This window comes from Phocoena phocoena, chromosome 17 (genome assembly GCF_963924675.1).
Source record: "Phocoena phocoena chromosome 17, mPhoPho1.1, whole genome shotgun sequence".
Lineage (NCBI taxonomy): Eukaryota > Metazoa > Chordata > Mammalia > Artiodactyla > Phocoenidae > Phocoena > Phocoena phocoena.
This window is the reverse complement of record NC_089235.1, coordinates 76752091-76774769: the sequence shown is the minus strand read 5'-3', so window position 1 is coordinate 76774769 and position 22679 is coordinate 76752091. Positions and strand designations below refer to the sequence as shown.

The window sequence follows — 22679 nt, the reverse complement described above, 5'->3', positions numbered from 1 at the left end:
AATTCATGACGCAGCCTTCTTGATCTCTCACTCTGGGATCTGGGATGTAATAACGGGCCGTCCTTCCTCCTCATGTAAACTTTGTTATGGTAAATGAGGGAGGGAGAGAAGGAAGAAACCTCAAGCACTTGTGGTCACATACTTTATTTTATATCAATCGAAATATTAAGGCTGGAGATATAGGGATGAAAGCACGAGGACTGATCCACGTGAAAGGAGTGTGAAAAAGAAATAATTGTGAGTAGACACTTGCAATCTCTAGATGATTAATGAGAATCCCCTGCATGTGTCATTCCTGTGACCCATTGTATAGGACAAGGAGAGGGTCCTGAACTCAGTACTTGCAAACACCAGAATACCTCAACCCTGCAGCCCAGTGGAGCTGTCCAGGGTTCTGAAGAGGTCCTCTGGGCTACATACTCTTGATAGAATGGGATTGAGTACAATGCACGGTGTTGGTGATGAAATTCCCTTGGAAGGAGTTCAGAAACCCTACCTAAAGACCTTGTGAAAAGTGGGGAGCAGTGATGAGAGACCAGGAGTGTGAGGTTCTTAAGGCCACAGCCAATATCCCTCCTGTCTCTAAATCCACAAGTTTATCACATGGTGGGAACTTAATACGTGCTTATGAAGGAGGGACCCCTATGACAGATACTCAAGAGGGACGTCGGAGCGGGACCTGATTGCAGTCTGAGCTCATAAGGAGCAGTGTGGCCATGGAAGGCGCTTGGGGTTAGGAGCCAGAGCATCTGGTTTCATGCCCCAATTCATCCACCAAGTAGCTTTGGGTTTTTGAACTCTACCCCTCTTATCTTCTTCTGCTTTCCTAAGTTGGAAATCATTGTCAGCGACATCATTTCCTACGTAAATGTGCTGTGAGGGTGAAATGAGTTGATGTAGGAAGCAGTGTTCTGTGAAGCCTTATTAAGCCCAATACTGATATCAATTGTTATTTCTGTCTTTTTCGAACCCCCAGCAGCACCTAGCCCAGGGCCTTCCTCGGAGCAGTTGCTCCCTAAATATTCTTTGGATTGAATCAGATAGAGAATCCGGCTTCAGTGACTTCTGTTGAGAATGGAAAATTTTGAGTCTGTGCTTAGCAATCCCAGAAAGAGGAACATGTATCCCGTTCTCTAAATAGAAACAGTGTACGGCATTCTCCATCCTTGTTGAGCAGGCTTTTTGCATCTTTGATTCTTTCCCCAGGATGAAACAGGTTCTGGTAGTTTTAGCAGTGTTTGGTTGAGTGTAATAAAGAAGGGCCAGCTGGGCAGACCAAATGTGAGACATTTCTTGATGCTTAATGAAAACTCACTTCTGCAGGGTCTTCCTTCCCTTGACGTGTGCCCTGAGCTCACTGCGGTAATCCTCGTGAGGAAGGGAGATTTAAACCTTTAATTACTACAGTTTGTACATTCATGTACTCATCTTTATGGTGTTATTAAGGGAAAAGACCTTAGACCTAAATACAGTTCCATCACTTCATAGTTACGCAGACTGTGGCAGTAGTAGCTGTTTGCGTGATAATCGTTACTATTGAAGATGAGGAAGCTGGAGCACAGAGAGGGAACTTCTGGCCCAAATTCACCCGTACAGTTGGTGATAAGAGTCTCCGTTAGAGCTGAAGTTTCCATTTTCCCATTCCCGCTTCATGCCATATTCTAGGTGACCTCAGTAATACATTTGGGTATAAAGCAGGTGCTGTCAGGAGGTGCTTTGTCAGGGCTTCAGTACCCATTCTTCACGTGGTCCTCACAACCACTCGGGAGGAAAGTTTATTGTGCTCACGCTGGAGATGAGCTACCTGAGGTCCACAGATGCCCAGTGACTTGTCTGAGGTCAGGCAGCAGGAACCTAGCGAGGTGTAACGGGCAGGATTTTACTTAGGTCAGCATGACCTCTTTCCGCACCAGTTGGCTTTTTGTCTTTTGTGGGTTTTGCTTTGTGGAAATTGATCTTTCTCAGATGGTTTCATTTATTTATCCAGACTGTCATTTTGCATATCGCAGTTGATGGAGAGTCAGATAACCCAAGCCAGTTCTTGCCGAGCCAGCAAGATACAGGGGCAAAGGCACCAGGCTTAGAGCCAAAGACACTTGGATTCCAGGCACCTCTCTTGTGTGCACTTTTTACAAAGCAGTGATGCGAGGCCTGTGGTCCTTACTCTACTCATCTTTAAAGTATGAATGATGGCGCCTACACCTCGGTTGTTAATCACACTTAATGACATCAGATAGGTGCACACATTTTAAGTGTTGTAGATTTGAGGGAATAGGATGTTTTTTTCCCTTCCAACCTCCCAGTTTCCCCACTGGAATGGGATGGTATTCTCCTATCCAATGAGAGTGACAGGGCCAAGTATATCCCGTGGTCTTTACTCAGTATTTACCGTGGTCTGTCTCTCTTGTTTTTTCCCCTTTCTCCTCCTTCTAAAGGGTCTGATGGGTCCAGGAGGCAAGGATGGACCTCCTGGTTCGCAAGGTCTCCGAGTAAGTAAACTGTCTTTCCTTTCTGGTGCCCCAACTCAGCCACACTGCCCCCACCCCCCATTTTAGCTGCTCAGACAGAGGAGATGACCCCAGTCTTGGGAGCTTGGGATGAATATTGGAAGCAGATTGAAGGCTTAGATTGAGTTCATCAACAGTAGTTGAGGATGGGTTATGTGTTCAGCCTTGAGCTGGGTCCTGGGTCATCTCATGCAGATGAGTCTGTGGTCTGCCATGAGTCATGTATATAGAAACTCACATCCCTGTGTGATCAGAGCCCCAGTAGAAGGAGAGAACACAGGGAAGGGGCAACTGACCCAACCTGGGGGCCAGCCAGGGCTTCCTGAAAGGGGTAATGTTTGAGCTAAGTCTTAAGGAAAGAATAAGAAAAAATAGCAGTGAAAGAATAGAGGTCTGCCAGTAGGCTGTTAGCCACTCCGATCTAAACATCTACATTATTTTTGAATACCATGTCATAATTTCTTATGGCATTTCATTTCATTTAGCCCTTGTCGTTTTATCCAAACGGTGCACACCTTACGGGTTTGAATCCACCAGTAAGCCCAGCTCCTGACACTGTGTTTAAAGGTAGAGGGCGTGGCATCTCTCTCCTCAGCGCCCTCACGGTAAACTGGGACTGACCTCAACTCTGTCCTCAGGTCCCAGCAGGTGCCTGGCGCAGAGTAAGGGCTCAGCTCACATTTCCTGACCTCGAGCCCTTAAGCTTGTAACATATTTTTTAGTTTGTTTTATTCACGTATAGTTGATTTACAACGTTAATCTTTGCTCTACACCAAAGTGATTCAGTTATCCATATATATACATTCTTTCTCATTTTCTTGCCCATTATGGTTTATCACAGAATACTGAATATAATTCCCTGTGCTCTACAGTAGGACCTTGTTGTTATCCACTCTCTATATACTAGTTTGCATGTGCTCACCCCAAACGCCCACTTCATCCCCTCCCCGCCCTCCTCCCCCTTGGCAACCACAAGTCTGTTCTCTATGTCTGTGGGTCTGTTTTGTAGATAAGTTCATTTGTGTCATATTTTATTTTATTTATTTTTTTTATAAATTTATTTATCTTTGGCTGCATTGGGTCTTTGTTGCTGTGCGCGGGCTTTCTCTAGTCGCAGCGAGCAGGGGCTACTCTTTGTTGCAGTGCGCAGGCTTCTCGTTGCAGTGGCTTCTCCTTGCGGAGCACGGGCTCTAGGTGCGTGGGCTTCAGTAGTTGTGGCTCACAGGCTCTAGAACACAGGCTCGGTAGTTGTGGCTCACGGGCTTAGTTGCTCCCCAGCATGTGAGATCTTCCCGGACCAGGGCCCAAACCCGTGTCCCCTGCGTTGGCAGGCGGATTCTTAACCACTGCGCCACCAGGGAAGCCCCTTGTGTCATATTTTAGATTCCACATATAAGTGCTATCCTATGATATTTGTACTTCTCTTTCTGACTCAACTTCACTTAGTATGATAATCTCTAGGTCCATCCAGGTTGCTGCAGATGGCATTAGTTCATTCTTTTTTATGGCTGTGTAATATTCCATTGTATGTATACACCATGTCTTCTTTATCCGTTTGTCTGTCGATGGAGATTTAGGTTGTTTCCGTGTCTTGGCTATTGTGAATAGTGAAGCTTATAGCATCTTTCACTGGTTCACTTAAGAAAACAGCTCCAGGGCACAAGCATCCAGAGACCGTGAGGCAGCCCCTGGTGGTAGTGAGCTCATTGCCCTTGGAGGTTTTAGTTCAGAGTCCGGGTGACCTGACAGATGGCTGGAAATGAGGGTGCTGGCATCTGGCAGAGGCTGCCACAGTCCCGTGTATGGCTTCACATATGGCCTGGAGATTCCATAGCTCAGTGAAGTGGATGGTGTCACAGATTTGCTGGGATCCACTCTGTCTAAGGTGGTTGGACCCACTGATCACACTGTACACTTCAGTTCTGAGGTGGGCTGACCTGTTTCTGTGACCCAGCACAGACTCCAACCTGTCCTTACCCACCAGTGAACTTCCTCTTTTGGTTTCCAAGCACCTCTGCATCCTGTAACAATCTTGAAATCTCAAGATTCTAAGAGGAGCTTATTGTGAAGGCTAGCTCTGAAGCATGGTAGGGTGTCATGAAGGTAGGGCGGGTGGGAGAAGTCACTTATCCTACTAGAAGACCTTGGATATGTCACCTCCCACTCAACATCACCAGCCCTGGCCTCAGTTTCACTGTCAGTCAGATGGGTCAAAACTGGGTTGCCTTTGCCTCTGTATGGAGTGAGGATCCTGGACTTTGCAGCAAGATGCACCTGGGTTTGAAGCTCAGCTCTACTTCTCAGCAGCTGTGTGACCCTTTAAGACACCCAACCTCTCTGAGCCTCTTTACTTTGTTATGGTGGGAAGGCAACCCAGCCGGCTGAGTTGTTGTGAGGAAAAAGTGCCCAGCACTTTGTGGGCAGTAGGACGTGGCAGCTGTCACGGCACTCGTTCTCCTGACACACTCATGCACAGTCTCAGGAGAAAGCAGCAATCCTGTGTCCTATGGGACTGACGTTTAGATGACCCTTATCTCATCTTGCCTTGAAGTGCTCCAAGTGTTACTTTTCCTAATGCAGTGTTAGACGGTGAGTGGAACTCTTGATGCAAGGATGACTGCGAAGGTTTTTTTTTTGTTTTTTTTTAATCTATATCTTTATTTAATTGGCTCTTATTAAGGGGAGAGGGGACAAATCTTGCCTGGAGCTTGCTTGTCTAGGCCCACGCTTCCTTGGCCGTGACTTCTTGGCACCCCAAAAAGTGTTCGTATGTTGCCCAGGGACGGTTGTTGTCCTTCCCAGAAACACCTCTAACCCCTAAGAGTAATAATACCAGCTACCCACGCAGCGGGGGGCAGGGGCCTTGGGGATTGGACGCCTGCCCCAAGAGTGGAGATTTGAGGAGTAAAAGAGGGGGACCCAGAGAAGCAGTCAGGGTAGGACTGGGGTAGGGGTGCACATATTGAGTCGCTGAGCTCCATCTAAGTACCAGGCCTCCTGACAGTGCTGGGGAAGGGCTGCCGTCACTCTGTCCACGGACGAACAGCAGGCTCAGCCACCAGCGCCTCTCAGGGACGCACACACAGGACCGTGTGTCTCTAGGGCCTTCTTCTTTCCTCCCTTCTTCCCTTCCATGCATCAGTCAGCCAGCAAAGCCCACGAGTGCCCTGACGAAGCACAGGTGCTGTGCTAAATGCTCTGGGATCCCTGAAGAGATTATGGTCTCCGCCACCGGGAGCTCACAGCCCATGGGACTTGAGACACACGAACAGTGAAGCCAGATGCCTCCGTGGGGACCAATAAAGACTGTAAGTGTAGAGAGGACAGAGGGAGCTCAGTGGAGAGAGGCCATGGGGCTGGGAACAGGGAGCGTGGTATTTGAGGCAGCCTCGCAGGAGTGAGCGGATTTCAGCAGGAACAGATGGGGACACGGAAGAGAATAATTCAGACACAGGGAGCCCCCCCCACCCCCGCCCGAGAGGACCTCCTGCCTCTGGACACTTGCTCACGTCCATCTGCTTTTATCCGGCTCCCCGGTCTCCAGCTCGGAAGCGCATGTGTAAGTAAAAGGGCCACACACGTGGCTTTTACTTCAGCCTCTGCCAGCGTCCTACGAGGACCCTGGACTGATTTCTCTTCTTTTTCTGTTTCTCTTGTCCTTTCCCATCTCTGCCATTTTTCTTCTACTAGCCCTTCTCCCACCCCTGCATCTTCTTTGCTCCCTTTTCCTTCCTTCCACAAATTCATCGGTTCAGCAAATATTTCTTCATCATTTACTGGGTGATGGGCATTGTTCTAGGCAAGTGGGGTCCTTCAGTGAGAAGAATAAAGATCCCTGCCTTCGAGATGCTTACATTCTGGTAGCAAGGAAACGAATCATGCTGATTAGCATTTAAATAAACAATTCTGGAAGAGCCACAGAGAAAGTCGTGTTTGGGCGGGTTCTCAGGAGGTGAGGGAGTTGGCTGTACGGGTAGCTGAGGGGAGAGCAGAGCAGGCAGAGGAAACAGCTAGAGCTAAGGCCCTGGGGCAGGCGGCTGCTTGTGTGTCAGCGCAGAGGCCTATGTGGCCAGAGCGAGCAAGGGCCCAGCATGGAGGAGGCGAAGTCCGAGAACTGGGAGCAGGTTCATGTCAGGCCTCGTGGGCCATTGTGAGGGTCTTGGCTTTTACCGTGAGCGACGTGGGGCTGTTGAGTGTGTTCAAAGCTGTTTTTTTATGAAAAAAATTAAACACATACAAAAATAAGAAAAAGAAAAAGTGAAGTAACCCCCTTATCCCCCAAGCCCATTGCAGCGCTTGCCGAGTCACTGGCCAGTGGGTTTCACACCCTCACCCACTAGCACCCACTGCTGGGTGAGTTGGAAGCAATTTCAAACAGTATCACATTGCGTCTCTAAATATTTCAGCACGTACGTAAAAGAAACAAAACCTTAATACTGTCATCCCACCTAAATCTATGAAAAAGCTTCTTCGAGTACTCACTTTGGGTTCACCGTTTCCTGGACTGTCTCATACATTTCTGGTTGCAGTTTGTTCATACAGGATTTGGGGTGCAGACGTGGCGTGGCCCAGGTTACATTCTAAACGCATCCATCTGGCCACCGTGTTGAGAACAAACTGCAGCAGGAGGAGAGCGATTAGGGAGGGGATGATGGCAGTGACCCAAAGAGAAAGGGAAGAGGGCGTGGCCCAGACGGGGGTGGTGGGGTGGGCGTGGCTGGGAGGAGCGCCCGTCCTGGGCCAGGTGGTCTGCCAGTCAGGGGGGACGCTGAAGCAGGGGCGGAGCCCTTGGCCTGAGAGACCCAGTGTCTAGCAGAGGAGGGTGAGCCGTGAGTCACAAGGCGGGGTGGTGAGGGTGTTAACAGAGGTTGTGCCGGGGAGCACAGGAGGGCTCCTCTCGCGTCCTGCCTCCTCCAGCGAATGGGGTAGGATGGCCAAGCGTGTCCCTGGGGACCCCGTCCCTCCAGTGTCATTGGTGATCTCCTGACTTGAGCTGCTCCATCCCGGGGGTGTTGCTCCTCAGTGGCTTCACCTGTGGACAGACGACAGAGGCAAACGGTGATGTTGGCGTGGGCTGGGGGGCAGCTTCCTGTTCAGTCAGCCTGTGGCTGAGTCAGGAAAGCCTGAGACAGGATGATGACTGATTCAAAGCAGTATCCCTCTCCTTCCCACACTGTGACCTGCCGTTCCCTGCTTCAACTGAATCGTCACTCTGAGAGCTGCTAATGTCAGCGCTCAGGCTGTGACAAGAGAAGAGACGAGACAGTGACAAGCCACAGGGACCTGGGAATTGAGATACTGAGACTAAAACACGGGGTGGGGAAAGGGATCCGGGCCCTTTATTTTAGAGATTAGCAACCGGCAGACAGTGTAGTCTGTGGCGAGGTGAATGCATTCATTTTGGACAAAGCTGGTATTTTTCCACAATGACATAGTGAAAGGGGAGGGGCAGGAGCCAGGCACCCTCTTCCCCATTCCCACCCCCTTCCCCACCCCCTTCCCCACCCCCTTCCCCTTCCCCATCTTGCAGAGCCCGTAGCCCTGGGAGATGGTTGCTGCCCGCTGAGGCGGGTGTTAGGCACTCATTGCCCCACTGCTTCCTGCCTTAGGTGGAGGTAGAGAAGGTACTCAAGCCTTTCTGAGGTTCAGATTTCCTCCTGCTTGTCTGAGCAGGGCGTTGGGGCCCGGGAGTGCTGTCTCTCGGCTGGAGCGGGCACTGCTACAAGTGCATCTGAACCCTGAATGATCCAAAGCAGAACCAGCCTGGGTCCAGGCTGCTGAGGCGCTTGGACACTCAAAAGCTTGCACGAGGTTGATTTTTCAAAAAAAACCCCAAAAAATTCTTGTGCCCTAATCATCCACCCCAAAATAGACATCCTGTCACTCTCACACCAGCCTATTTTAATTTTCTGTAGAGGACTTATATTTTTCTTATTTGAGAATTTGTTTATTTTTGTTATCTCCACTAAAATGTAAGTCTGTAAGAACATTATTTTTGTATTTGAAGCACTTAGAGGAGTGCCTCACATTTATAAAAACATATGTTTTTATACATGCATTAAAATAAATATGAAAAAATATATAAGCATATAAAATATGCATAAATGTATAATGTCATTCATGAGCATCAGATACAATTAGTGTGCGAGAGTGAATGAATCACACCTGAGTGCTGCTTTCTGGGGGCTGACACACTTGGGTGGTGTGGGGAGAACAGGACCCAGCACTGGACATCTAGCCACCTGGGTTCTGACCTTCGACAGAGAATGTCCAACTTGTTTTTTTAACGTTTTCACCACCTTTGCCCATTTCATCCACCTCCTACCCCTGTCTCCTCTGTCAACCACCAATCTGTTCGCTCTACCTACGAGTTCAGTTTTTTTTTAGATCCCATATCATAAATGAGATTATACGGTATGACGTATTGCACTTAGCGTGATGCCCTCGAGGCTCATCCTTGTTGCATATGGCACAGTTTCCTTCTTTTTATGGCTGTCTACTATTCTCTTGTATGTGTACCACTATTTCTTTATCCATTGTTGCATCCCGGGGCACTTAGGGGCCTTCCATGGCTTGGCTATTGTAAATAATGCTGCAGTGAACATGGGGGTGCATGTGTCTTTTCAAGGTAGTGTTTTCATTTTCCTTGGGTAATACACAGCATTGGGGTTGCTGGATCATGTGGTAGTTCCTTTTTTTTTTTTCACCAACCTCCATACTGTTCTCCATTGTGGCTGCACTAATTTACATTCCCCCAACAGTGCACAGGGCTTCCCTCTTCTCCACACCCTCTCCAGCACTTGTTCCTTGTCTTTTGGTAATAGCCACTCTAACACGTGTGAGTTTACGTCTAATTGTGGTTTGGGTTTGCATCTCCCTGATGGTTAGTGATGCTGAGCACCTCTTCATGTGCCTGTTGGTCATCTGGACGCGTCTAGAGTGCCCAGTTTTGAAGAAAAACACTTGGTTTCTTTTGTACCTTTACTGTTACTTGGCCTTCATCTTGCTCTGTGGTCCTAGTCACACCTAAAATAGCCTAGGTATCTTCTTTCCTCTCTGGACAAAAAGGAGGGGAAAAAAAGTTTTGCCTAAGAGAGTTCCATGTTGTCAGACATTTAAACAATGTAAAATTTGGAATGTTTAAGCTAGAGAATCATCATGGTGGAAGGAATCTCTGAGATCGACAGTGAGAAATTTAATGTCCAGAAATATTAAATGACCTAACTGCTCAAGGTTGCTCAGGGCTTTGTCACTGCCCCTCCCGCAAGCTGGGGACAGCCTCTTTGGTTCCTCTGATCATTCTCTTAATATCTTCTGTCTTCTCTTCTCTCTTATCAAGAGGTGAGAACCGAAGAAGGGACACTATGAGATATGGTGCTCCCCTTCTTCCTAGAGATGCAGTGATCACCACATGTCTCTTGCTGGGCCCGACTGCGTCAGTTGCTTTAAAAACATATGTTAAGGGCTTCCCTGGTGGCGCAGTGGTTGAGAGTCCGCCTGCCGATGCAGGGGACGCGGGTTCGTGCCCCGGTCCGGGAAGATCCCACATGCCGTGGAGCGGCTGGGCCCGTGAGCCGTGGCCGCTGAGCCTGTGCGTCCGGAGCCTGTGCTCCGCAACGGGAGAGGCCATAACAGCGAGAGGCCCGCATACCGCAAAAAAAAAAAAATGTTAAAAACAGAACCTCTACACGTGTAGAACTAATACAAGGTAGGAAGGAAATAATATTGGTTGAATTGTCATTGCATAGCAGGCACTTAGGTTTTTTCTTTTGTTTTTTTTTTTTTTTGCACGCATGTTTCTCACTTAATTCTCATAAGGATCCTATGAAGTCTGGCAGTTTTAATCCCATTCTGCAAATGAGGAAACCAAGACTTGAAGGTATAAATCAGATTATCCGGCGTCACACAGATTGTAAATGGTGAGGCAGGGATTAGAACTCAGGTTGTCCTGGCTCCAAACCTTTGCTGTTTTTGCTTTAGAATGGTGTGTGTGTGTCCACTTACACACCAGAATTCTAAACTGGACCCTAGCAGTCCTTTCGGCGGAAGCCTCGGAGAGACCTAGGACCCCTTGTAACTGCCAGTGCGTGTCCTGAAGGATGCCCTGAGCTCCTGTCACTTTAATCTCTAGCTTCTGCCCTTGGAGCTGAAGGTCTTACGTGGCTGCAAGCGATCAGGCCATCAGCCCTGATTTCTAGTAGATTTGAGAGAGAGAAACACTAGTGGTCTTTTGTAAGTGGCAGCCTGGGTTGAATTTGTTGTACTTTTCAATTTGTAAAGCCTTTTTTCTTGCCTTTCTCTGCTCTACCAGATGGTAATGGCGTCATTTGGATCGCAGGCCACTGTTGGATGCCTTTCGTGGCGTGGAGCCAGGTTTATTTCAGGACCCTCTAGGTTTTCTCTGAGCACCTGGTTTCAGCTCTAACCGGTAGAAAATAATCACGTTTGGCATTTGGAGGCACGGAGAACAGGGACTGAGCAAAAAGACCATACGGCTCATATTAGAACCACTTGCACAAGCAATCCTTTCATCGGATAATGGCCCCTCGCATGGCTGTGTTAACGCGTCCTGGCTGGGAAGGAATTGCTCTTTTGAATTCATAGGCTTCCCTCTTCTCCACAGACAGACAGGCAGCCTCAGAAATACTGGTCTCGCTCAGCATCCTGGCATCCAGAAGGGCTTGAAATATCCGCCCTTGTGATAAATTACAAACATTTATCCAGACGTTGTGTTGGCTAGCAGTTTAAAAGAGCAGAAAAGGAAAAAGACAAGGAACAGGCTTATTGTTAACAAACAGTTCTGTATTGCTGCAGACCTTGGCGCTGGCCAGCACATCTCAAATCCCCACACCCAAGTATAGGTGCAAAATGCAGAGGGTACATAGCTGCTGCTACATCCACCAGTAGCTTTACCGTCACCACCAGTACCATCACCACCATCACCATCAGCACCACTTCCATCACTAGTACCATCACCATCAGCACCATCGTCAACTCCACCGTCACCACCACCATAATCACCGCCATCAACACATCAACACCTCCACCATCACTATCACCTCCACCGCCACCGTTACCTCTACCACCACCAGCAGCAGCAGCAGCATCACCACTGCGTGCTTCTTAGCGTCAGGTCCTGTGCCAAGCACTTTGTGGGCATTATCTTATTTAATCCCCGTGGCACTGCTGGGAGGTAGTGGTTATGAAACCAACCCCGCTTGACATGTGGTCTCTCACCCACGCCGGGGACTCAGAAGAGCAGAATTCTGCTGTTACCATTTCTTCTTCATCAGAGCCTCCGTCATCTTCCTTCTCTTTCTCATAACTATCTATTACATTGGCGTGATGCTTTGTTATGCTTTTTAAATCACTTCCTCAAATATTGAATTATTTCTTCTGCTACTGTCTTTTCAGATAATTACAATGATTATAATTTTCCACATGAGGAAACTAAGATTCAGCAAGTTTTAAATGGCTTGCCCGTCCTCATCTGCCTCAGATTTAGAACTCTTTTTCTTTTAATATTGTAGAGGAAAGGGGTTGGGAAAAGAACATAGAGAATCCCTTTGATCACAATGAGCGACCGAGTCCTTGCAGCTACTTGCTTAGAGCTTTATGCCCCATCCCTGGTGATTCTAGCTCACGAGCTCTTGGGTGACACCAGGGAATGCATCTCAAATATGTTTTTGCCCTACTTTGCCATTATTTCTCATCATTGCTGGGACTTCATGGACGAGGTGGCACTGGACTGGGCTAGGACTTTGACAAGTTGAGATGGAGCATGCGTCCTACAGACAGGTGGCTTGGTGGGCCAAGTTCCAGAGGCCAGGAGTCCTTGGGGTCTTTGGGGCCAGGCTAAGCAACCCATGTGAGCTGTCGCTTAGGGCTGGGAACATGGCCACTGGACGCGAGACCGAAAAGGCATGTCGGAATCACGTGGGCTGTCAATTTCCAACTGAAACTCAGATGTTATGTCTTTTAGGTAAGGAGGTGGCAAGTAACTTGGACAGAGCTTCTTTCCTCCTTATGGAAGAATAACCTGCCGGCACAGCTTGGCTCAGGGGCAGGGCACGTGAACGGGGTCAGCTCTCGTGGCTGTGGCTGCAGGAGGGGAGGGAGGAGAGCTGTGAGAGGCACCGGGGCAGCTCCAGACACTGTGATAGAGGAGATGTGAGCGCAGGTGCTGGAGCTGGACAGAGCCGTTACCGTGATCTTTCTCTGGGTGATGCCCCTTTATGGATGGTCCACGAACCGTATGCCTTTCTTGGGGGAGAGGCCGCCTTGTGACACTGCTGCGATCACAAATCTCTGATGCTTTTCTCTTCCTCTGGCCTCTTGCCATCATCTTGCTTTTTTCCTTCTTGCCGAAAATCTAACACTCGGGATGTCTGCTCCTCTGGACGCACTGCTTTGCATTTCTGTATCTCCTACCACACCTCTCCGACCTGCCCATAATTCTCCTTTTTCAGGTCAGTTTTACTGACTTCCCTGGCATTGGAGAACCTCCTGACTCCATGCTCTGCACATTTCCTTAGCGTCTCAGGTGTCTTCCGAGCATTAGTGTGTCATTACATACAGTCCCCAAGCTCCAGCAGAGCGAAGAGCTGCTGAGAACTCATACATCCCTCAAACAGTGGTGGGTGCTCTGCAAGAGGGAAACTGAAGCTGCGTCCCCTAGCAGATGTGGACACTTTAATTAGTGATTCTGCTCAGTCGCAGCCCAGACCTTCTCATCCCTTCGTCTTCCATCTGGTCCTTGCTTACCAACCGCTAAATGTTCTAGCCCGTCACTGCTTTCAGCCTCTCCTCCAAACGTCTCTGGCCTGGGTTCTGAATTCTGATGACTACTCGCCAGGCCATTCTGCTGACCTCGAAGGGAAGCGGTTTATCCATCTTGTAAATAACGCTGTGGCATAACTTGGAAGCGGGTGGAGGGGGTGTCTGTCTAGATAGAAAATTGAAGGTGTCTGGTTTCCATTCGCTGAGGAAGGGGAGCTGGCCGTTCTCAGCCCTCTCGCGGTCGGCTTCCGATGATTTCAGTAATCAGAGCAGGATGGATGTGCAGACAGGACTCCTCCTAGGCTCGGCTCCCTTCTGAAGGTGTCTGTGACTGCATTTTGAATTCTACCTGACAAGTGTCGAGGAACTCATCCTGACCTAGACCTGATCGCGCCTTCCGGACTGATTTGCTCCAGCTCAAGGGGTGCAGGTCCAGGGGCCTCTAACTCAGACCACCTCACTCACTCTGCAAGTCTGCCAACGGCTGTCCTCCCTAACGGCCCTTCTCTCTACCCTCTCATTGCTGTTCCCACTGCCACTGTCCTGGCTTAGGACCACGTCAGTCCCGAAGGGACAAGTTACGTATCCAGCCCGCGAATGTTCATCGAGTCTCCACCACGCAGCGGGCCTTGTTCTGGGCCCACGGATATAGCACTGAAGAAAAGCAGAGCCAGTCCTCGTTTTCAGATGAGCATCCCAGTGGGTAGACGGGCAGTTGGTAGATACGAATGTCAACAGTGTATGTGGTGGTCATAGAAACAAAGGGAAATACAGCGGGGCAAGGAGAGAGGGTGGGATGGGGACCGCGGTCAGAGAAGGCATTCGGGTGAGGGGGACGTCTGGCAGAGACCAGATGGAATTGAGGGTTGGAGCCATGTGGGCACCTGGGAACCAGCATTCCAGGCAGAAGCACCTGGAAGGGGCCTCTTGGGGCAGGTTGTGGGTGGAGGTGCCCCGGGACTGCTCCCTGGGCTCAGCACCGACTACGCGCTCCCAAGACGTGGTGGCGGGGAGGGGGGGGAAAAGGTGGGATCCACGGGACCCCAGAGGGCTGGGCTGGCACGGTCCAAGGTCGTAAAGACACCTTCCCTCTGGGGATGGGGGAGCACACGGGGACAAACCAGAGTGTCCAGTGGCAGAGACAGGAGAGGGCCAGGGTTTCAGAAAGAGAGAAGGAGCTGACGTCTTCCAGCTCCTGTAACCTAGCAGTCTAGACTATTAGAGATATTTTGTAGAACTTACATCCTTTAGTCATCTTCAGAGCCCTGGCAAGTAAGAGTGACATGTACAGGCTCCAGCACACATAGATCTGGGGCTGAATCTTAACCCCGCCACATTCTAGCTGTGTCACATGTGAGACTTGACTCTGAACCTCAGTTTCCACACCTCCCAGTGGGACTGAGAACACCTGCATCACAGGGGCGTCCTGCAGAGTAAAGACGTAAGGAAAATGTGGGAAACCCCAAAAGAGGGTACTCAAGGAATGCGGTTCTCATTCGGAGTCTTGTTTTACTTCTCATTTCTGACTGCAGTGCTTTGACGTCATGAGAACAACTGTGAGCAAAAGAAAGCAAACAGACGGGCCTTCCATCATTCACATTCGGCTGTAATATAACGCACGCCGTGTGCTGTGTAGCTAAGCGGCACACACCTCACCCCTGTTCAAAGGGATAGACTCTGAGGCTTAGTGAGACAGGTCACGCCCACAGGATGACCCGCCGGGGTCCTGCACACCAGTGTGGAGTCTAACAGCAGAAGAGCAGAAATGGTCCAAATGACCTACCTGCCCAGAGTTGAAACGTATCACGTGTCATCCTTATGGGGAAAGCCATGTAGCTGTAGAAAAGAATGGAGTGGCTCTCCACGTGCTGATACAGGATGCATCCGGGTTAAATTGTTAAGTGAAAAAAAAGCCTAGTTTATCAGTAGATTGAATGATATGCTACAGTTTGTAAAAAAAAAAAAAAAGGGGGGGGAGAGGGAGAGAATGTGTGTGTGTGTGCGTGTGCAAAGCTTATCTAAACATAAAATGCCTCTGGAAAGATTAGCCAACATCTGGTAGGATTAGCTGCTTTCAAGGAAAGGGACTGAGTGGCAGGGGACAGGATAAGGACATTTTTCTCAGGTAAACCTTGCTGTACTTTTTGAATTTGGGGCCATGTGTTACCCAAATCATCCAAGTTACAGAGCCGGCATCCAGAGGGGAGCCTTCCTGACTCCAGACTTCTTCCCAATCCCACCCTGCTTCCCCGTAGGGCATCCCGAGGGGGATGGGCTGTTATCCGGGAGTCTGCCCCAGACGTGCCATTAGACGGGCTCCGGGCGCTGCTTGCCTGTTAATTTTGGCTGCTGCTTTTTTTTTTTTTTTTTTTACATCTTTATTGGAGTATAATTGCTTTACAAGGGTGTGTTAGTTTCTGCTTTATAAGAAAGTGAATCAGCTATACATATATCCCCTCCCTCTTGCGTCTCCCTCCCACCCTCCCTATCCCACCCCTCTAGGCGTTCACAAAGCACCGAGCTGATCTCCCTGTGCTATGCGGCTGCTTCCCACTAGCTATCTGTTTTACGTTTGGTTGTGTATATATGTCCATGCCTCTCTCTCACTTCGTCCCAGCTTACCCTTCTCCCTCCCCGTATCCTCAAGTCCATTCTCTAGTAGGTCTGTGTTTTTATTCCTGTCTTACCCCTGGGTTCTTCATGACCTTTTTTTTTTTTTTCCTTAAATTCCATATCAGGGAAAGAAAGGTGAGACCGGCCCTCCTGGAATCCCTGGATTGCCGGGGCAGCAGGTAACGACTGTCTTTAAATCCTCTTCCTTAGCAACACTGCTTGCTCTGGTTGAATAAGTGATGGGGTAACGATTCTCAGGTTGTAACCAGAATCTTGCATGGTCACCGCATCAGAGCATTAAAAAGAATGTTCGGTGGGACACTCGCCCTCCCTCTGCCCCTTGCTCCCCCTGCCTCCCATCTCAGGTGCTGGGAGAATGGCTGTTTGGTCTCCTGGAGGGGTTTAGGCCTGGAGGAGGGCAGACCCTCATCTCCTCCCCCTGCCCCTCCTCGCCTCGCTCCCCCTCCGCTTTCAGACTCAGCTCTGGTGTAACGTCCTCTGGCCCCAGGCTCCGTCCAGCTCCCCACTCCCACACAGCCTCACGTGTGCTGTCCCTGTGGCCCCCTGTGGACCTCCACAGCCAGCCTGCCAGGTGGGCAGGCTCGGGGTCACCATCCTCATTTCACAGACGAGGGGCGAGCCTCCCAGATGCACAGAGACTCGCTTGGGTCCACGCGCCGCTCAGCAGACACCTCCCTCCGTCCCAGGCCCCCTCATCTGTGTGTGTCACTGTGAGCACCTCCTGCCTCCGACACACACACCTTAGTGTGGACAGAGCAAGGCGCCTGGCACTGGAGGCCGGAGCTCCCTTCATTCTCCCTTTGCCCCTTGCACCAAAGCTCGCCACCCAGTCCCCAGCCCCAGCCTCCCCCGGAGCAGGGTCGGTAAATTCTTGGGGAAGCAGTGTGCTGGGGGGGAAGCCCAGGTGCGGGGGCGGGGGAGGTTAGGAGGTTAGAGTTCCAGCCCTCGGCCCCTTTCTGGCTGTGGCGTCTTGGACAAGTCACTTTACCTTCTGAACTTCGACCTCATCATTTGTCACAAATACCAAGAAAAGTAAAAGGGGAGGGCAATTCGAAGAGAAGATGAGGGGATGTGACCCGGGTGATGGGGGGGGTGGCGTCCCGGAGGAACAGAGAGCACCGGGCAGGGTGCTGTTCTGTCCTCCTGGGTGTGGTGGCCTCAGGCAGGCAGGCAGGCAGGTGGGATCACTAAGGGCTCGTCCACGGGCCGCCCCTGCACTGCGGTAAATGGTCGGCTCCAGCACCCGCCTGTTCCGGGCCGTCTCCACCTCCGTGCCCGAGTCCCATGGTGTTGACCACACTGTCCTTTGACATTGTCGGGGAGGCACCCCCCAGAAGACACTGCTAACTGCACTTCCAAAACCCGCTTCTCCCACGCTGACACAGGAGGTGTGTGAGGGCACCCCGCACACAAATCTCAGGCTTCATTTCAGTCCCTCGCATCTGGGTTAGGCTGCAGCCCGGGATAAGGGACTATAAAATCAGCCATTATTCACCGTCTTCTAAAGATTCCACATTCACTGTGGCATTTTGATGTTCATAGTGAAAGATAGAGTGTTTTTGCATTTGTTTTATGACCTTGCTTTCCAGTGAGCAAAGCTTGTGTGTTTCAAAAATTCTCCATAAACCCAGCTCCATCAAATCGCTTTAAGTACAGATTTTTTCCCTGTAAATTTTTGTTGACTGCTTTGGAAAATACATTTATTTCTTTCATTTTTAATTTTGAAACCATTTTCCTTCAGCAAATCTTTGCTGAATGCCAGGCATTGAGCTAGTGCTGTGGATAAACACGCGATCAGCTTTCCCACAGCAGGGGTTTTGCTAGAAATAGGGCGCCCGATACATTCGGGGATCTCAGTGGTTCAGAACCAACGTACAGTGTATAATATGTCCTACCTGGCACCCCGCATTGGGTCACCACCCAATGGACGCAAAGCTGAATTCAAGCCCACCACGCCCACACTGAGAGCAGTATTTCCCTGGTGGATCACTGCCCATCTCTGTAATTCACCCTTCCTAACATATCTGAAGACTCACCTTCCCTGGGCCTGGCCACGGTTTTCTTCTGCTTGCCATCCGCGCATTTGTTCATTTGTTCATTGGTTCACTCATTCAGCAGGTGTTTACTAAATACCCGCTGTGTGCAGATTCAGCTCTGGCGATGGGAAACCTAGCAGCCACTGTCCATGCCCAGAGGAGCCAGATGTAATGGGGCAGAAAGAGATGCACGTAGAGTCTGACAGTCCTCTGAGCTGAGTCCTGGGAGAGGGGTGTTCAGAGCTCTGGTTCTGGGGGAGAGGTCGTCAGCCTCTCTCGGGCCCAGAGGAGGGTCCCTACGCTGATATGGAAAATCAAGGTTGGCGCTGTTGCAGCAGAAACTAAGTCATATGGTTTCCTGCTCTGATGAGAAGAGGGCAGAGGGCACATATGTTTAGTTTCTGCTCTTGTCAGACACTCCCCTTGGTGTTCATATATAATCGTGTATGTAACCACCTGTAATAACCACCTGTGAGAAAGCAATGCTTAGTCCACTTACAGTCTAAAGAACTTGAGCTCAGAGTTTAATTAGCTTTGCTTGTAACGGGAAGAGCCCACTGTAGCCTCAGAGTGAGCCAGCCCCAGGGCAGCTGGCATTCTAGAAGATGCTTTTGGTGCCTCTTTCAAGATGAACATTTTCACCTGCTGGAATGTTTTAGACTCAGTATACACATTCTACATGGTAGCTCCTGTATCCTGGCAGCCTAGGAAAAGTGGAAATCTGTGTCTGGTCTGGGCAACTGTTTATGCAAAGACGGTGCTGCAGTCAGGACGGCAGGAAGCCTCTTGAGTTGGTGGGAACACAGCCAGGGAAGGGGCCAACCCCAGACGGCCGAGTGGGTTCAACGTCCTGGGCCTCTACACAGGAACCCTCCTGAGGGGGGCAGTCATTGTGCCCCTGGAGTTACATACTGAGAGAAGGACTCACAATCCGGAACAACTTCCGGAAAAAGCAAACATTACCAAGTCACGCAGGGAGTGTGATTGCCGTGCTAATTTATGCAAGTAATTTTCATTCATCTTCAAATTCCATCCAGTTTTATAAATCTACTCCAATTGGAACTTGGTGGTTATTAGGAATAGTTATTTGCCATTCCATTATTAATAACGATAATTGGGTTAACTGGTTATTTATACATCGTCACTGGAATCACTGAGCGCATTAAGTAGCTGTTTAGGAACCATCGTATTAAGGAGGATCAAACGTTCTATTAATAATAATTAGACTTACTGGTTAATTGATAGTCATTAAATAGTTTTTTTATTAGTAATAATTAAAGCAGTTATTTTGTTGTTAACATTTAGATCTGTTGGCTCATTTGTCACTCTCTTTCATAATTAGATGAATGGGTTATTTAGGTTTTTTTTTTTTTTTTTTTTATAAATTTATTTATTTATTTTTGGCTGTGTTGGGTCTTCGTTTCTGTGCGAGGGCTTTCTCCAGTTACGGCGAGGGGGGGCCACTCTTCATCGCAGTGCGCAGGCCTCTCTCTCACTGTCACAGCCTCTCCCGTTGCGGAGCACAGGCTCCAGATGCGCAGGCTCAGTAGTTGTGGCTCACGGGCCTAGTTGCTCCGCGGCATGTGGGATCTTCCCAGACCAGGGCTCGAACCCATGTCCCCTGCATTGGCAGGCAGATTCCCAACCACTGCGCCACCAGGGAAGCCCTATTTAGGTATTTTTATTGATGATAAAAAGAGAAAAGGGTGAAAACCTCCCATGAGCTGAGCTGGTGTCACGCACACCTTCGTTAATCCAGCCATACGAGGCCACCCCTCTTTTTTTATCACTCTCTCCTGTCTGCGTTTAATTCTGCAGCAGCCCTTCCCCGAGCTGCAGCCCCTGGGCAACTCCACCCGGTGCCTCAGACACTCGTATCGAACACTCAGCCTTCTTCAGCAGGACGGCTGGTGCCCACCCCGTCCAGGTGTGCTCCCCGCCGCAGCGTCCCCGCCTCGGTAAAGGGCCCCGTCACCTATCCAGTCCTTCAGGGCCGTCCTCGTCCCTTCGCTCCACACACCCGACCTGCTGTGGAGTCTTGTCCACTTCTCCTTCCAAACACAACCAAGTCAGATGGGCTCTCGCTGTCCCGATTCTAAAGCCCAGATCCCAGCCATCCTGGCCCCCAACCCTGAAGCAACGCACCTGCCTCCCAGCTGCCCCCTCCCACCGCGGCACCCCACCACCTTCCCCGGGGCCCTGTCCCCGTCCCCTGCTCACTTCACTCCTTCACACTGACCCCGTCGGTCCTGCCGACGCACGGAGGTCCATCCAGTCTCAGGCCCCTGAACCCACTGTTCTCCCTTCCCCGGACTTTCTGGCCACTCAGTTCTCAGCTTAAACGTGGCCCCTTCTGCGGGGCCTGCCTTGACCAGCCCCAGCTAGGACAGCCCCTCAGTTACAGTCATGCTGACTTCAACCCTAGGACTTCCAGTCCCCAAATTGTCTCTTCGCTTGCTTCCGCACTTGTTCTCTCTGTCATCGCAGCCCCCTCACCAGCTTCTAACACCTCCAGGGCCTGACAAGCCACATCCTGCATCCTGGCTTGTGGGAGCGCCCTGCGCAGAGCGGGCGGTGGCCCAGGACTTGAGGGATCCGCCTGCCCCCCGCCACCTCCCTCCTCCTCGTTTCTACCTCCACTCCTAATACGCTTTCCTCGGTAAACGGTGATTGAACATCGTCCCTGTGCCCTGCGAATAAAATGCTGAACCAAACCAGACATGGTCTCTGCCCTCCTGGGCCTTAAAATCCAGTGGGAAAATGCTGGACGCTCCCTGCTTCTGTTTTTTGAAGTTATCTCCCACTCTTCATACTTTATCCCTAAAGCTTGGGAGAAAATTTAGCAGTCAATTTGTCCAATTTTTACAGCTGCTTTTTAAAAATAAAAGCCACACGTATGAACTAGACAAATGCAAAGCTCCCCTGGTTGACGTACAGGTGGGAGCTCAGGAGAGTCTCCCTCAAAACACGCACACAGGACGTGCCTCCGAACACAAGTCCTTGGAACCCTGGTTTCCGCCTGGTCCGCGCACAACATCTGCATCAGTGACGAGCGGAGGGTGACTTGCCTCTGGCTCCTCGGAGAGTCCCTGGCCGCACGGAGACGGGCCTTCAGTCTTGACTTCCCTTTAGCCACATTTCTTTCCTGAAACCCTAATAATATCCTCACCTGTGAAAGAGGCATAATAGTGCAGAGTCTTTGGCTTTCAAGCAGCTTTTTCAAAAAGTTTATTGAAGTGTAGTTGATGTACAGTGTTGTGTTAATTTCTGCTGTACAGCAAAGTGACTCAGTTACGTGTATACACATTCTTTTTCATATTCTTTTCCATTGTGGTTTATCCCAGGCTATTGACTACAGCTCCCTGTGCTGTACAGTAGGACCTTGCTGTTTATCCATCCTATACATAATAGTTTGCATCTGCTCACCCCAAACTCCCACTGCATCCTCCCCCCACCTTGGCAACTACACGTCTGTTTTCCATGTCTGTGAGTCTGTTTCTGTTTTGTAAATAAGTGCGTTTGTATCATTTTTTTTTAGATTCCACATGTAAGTGATATCATATGATATTTGTCTTTATCTGACTTACTTCGTTTAGTATGATAATTTCTAGGTCCATCCATGTTGCAGCAAATGGTATTATTTCATTCTTTTTTATGACCGAGTAATATTCCATTGTATGTATGTACCACATCTTCATTATCCATTCATCTGTTGATGGACATTTAGGTTGTTTCCACGTCATGGCTATGGTGAATAGTGAAGCTTGTAGCAAGCAGGGGTTTTTGTTTTGTTTTGTTTTGGTGAGAGGAAGGCAGCTTCGTGCCTAAAAATCCCAAAGCCAGTACATGCAGAACAAAATAGAAAATTCATAAATTGCTTTGATTTAGTAATGAGCCATCTAGTTTCATTTGGAAACTTACCAACTAAGTGACTCAAATGGCCTTTCTGTTTGGGGTTTTGTTTAACTTATTTTCAGGCGAAAGAGAAGATAAAGTGAGGGGACTAATTCAAGTCAACCAGAAGTCTGGGGGGGGGGGATTAGTCCCATCTGAACAGTAGCTGTTGCCCATCACTGGTAAGGTCCCCAAGGCCACTGGAAGATTCTGAAGTGCCATACGCACCGTCAGACAGCTGATGTTCTGCTCAGCTCTGTGGAGTGCGCTAGGATCCGGGAGATGCCAGCGCCTCACCAGAGCCTTCCACCAGCGGCATCACTGGGTCCGGCACTCTCCTCACGCCCCCAGCTACCCCATGGGAATCTCTCTCTAGTTGAGGCTCTGAAGGGCCTGTAACTCACATCCCAGACTAACCCCTCCCCCCTACCCCCACCCCACGTCTCTTCCTTCCCCTGCAGGCTTCCCCTGGAAAAGCCTCTCCTCCTTTTAGCCTCTCAGGTAGCATCCAACCCCCGCCAGATGCTCACCTGTCACCGCTGAACTGCCGTGCAGACCTCCCCTGGTCTGCATCCCTCCCCGCCATCCACTTAACCCTGGGCCCAGCCTCACTGGCGTCTTGCCTGCGCCATGGTTTCACTGTCTCCTGGTCTGTCTCTTCCAGGATTCCTTCTCCCTAGTGATCCTGAGGACAGCAGAATGTCTTCCTAAGCACAGACCTGACTGTGTCTGTCTTCTAGAACACCTCTGTTATTTTGAGCTGCCTCAAAGACAAAGCCGGACTTTTCAGACCCCAGACTTGCGGCCTAGTTTTAGGGGCCTCTGCTTC

The 22679-nt window shown here is 49.8% G+C and overlaps 1 protein-coding gene across 1 annotated transcript in view; it reads left to right on the top strand.

Moving 5' to 3' along the window:
- Positions 1-22679, top strand: part of COL22A1 (collagen type XXII alpha 1 chain) — a 233526-nt gene that overhangs the window by 106915 nt on the left and 103932 nt on the right. The window contains exons 21-22 of the mRNA XM_065895156.1: positions 2436-2489; positions 16025-16078. Of these exons, the coding sequence (XP_065751228.1) occupies positions 2436-2489; positions 16025-16078 (108 nt within the window). The remainder of the gene's footprint in view (positions 1-2435; positions 2490-16024; positions 16079-22679) is intronic.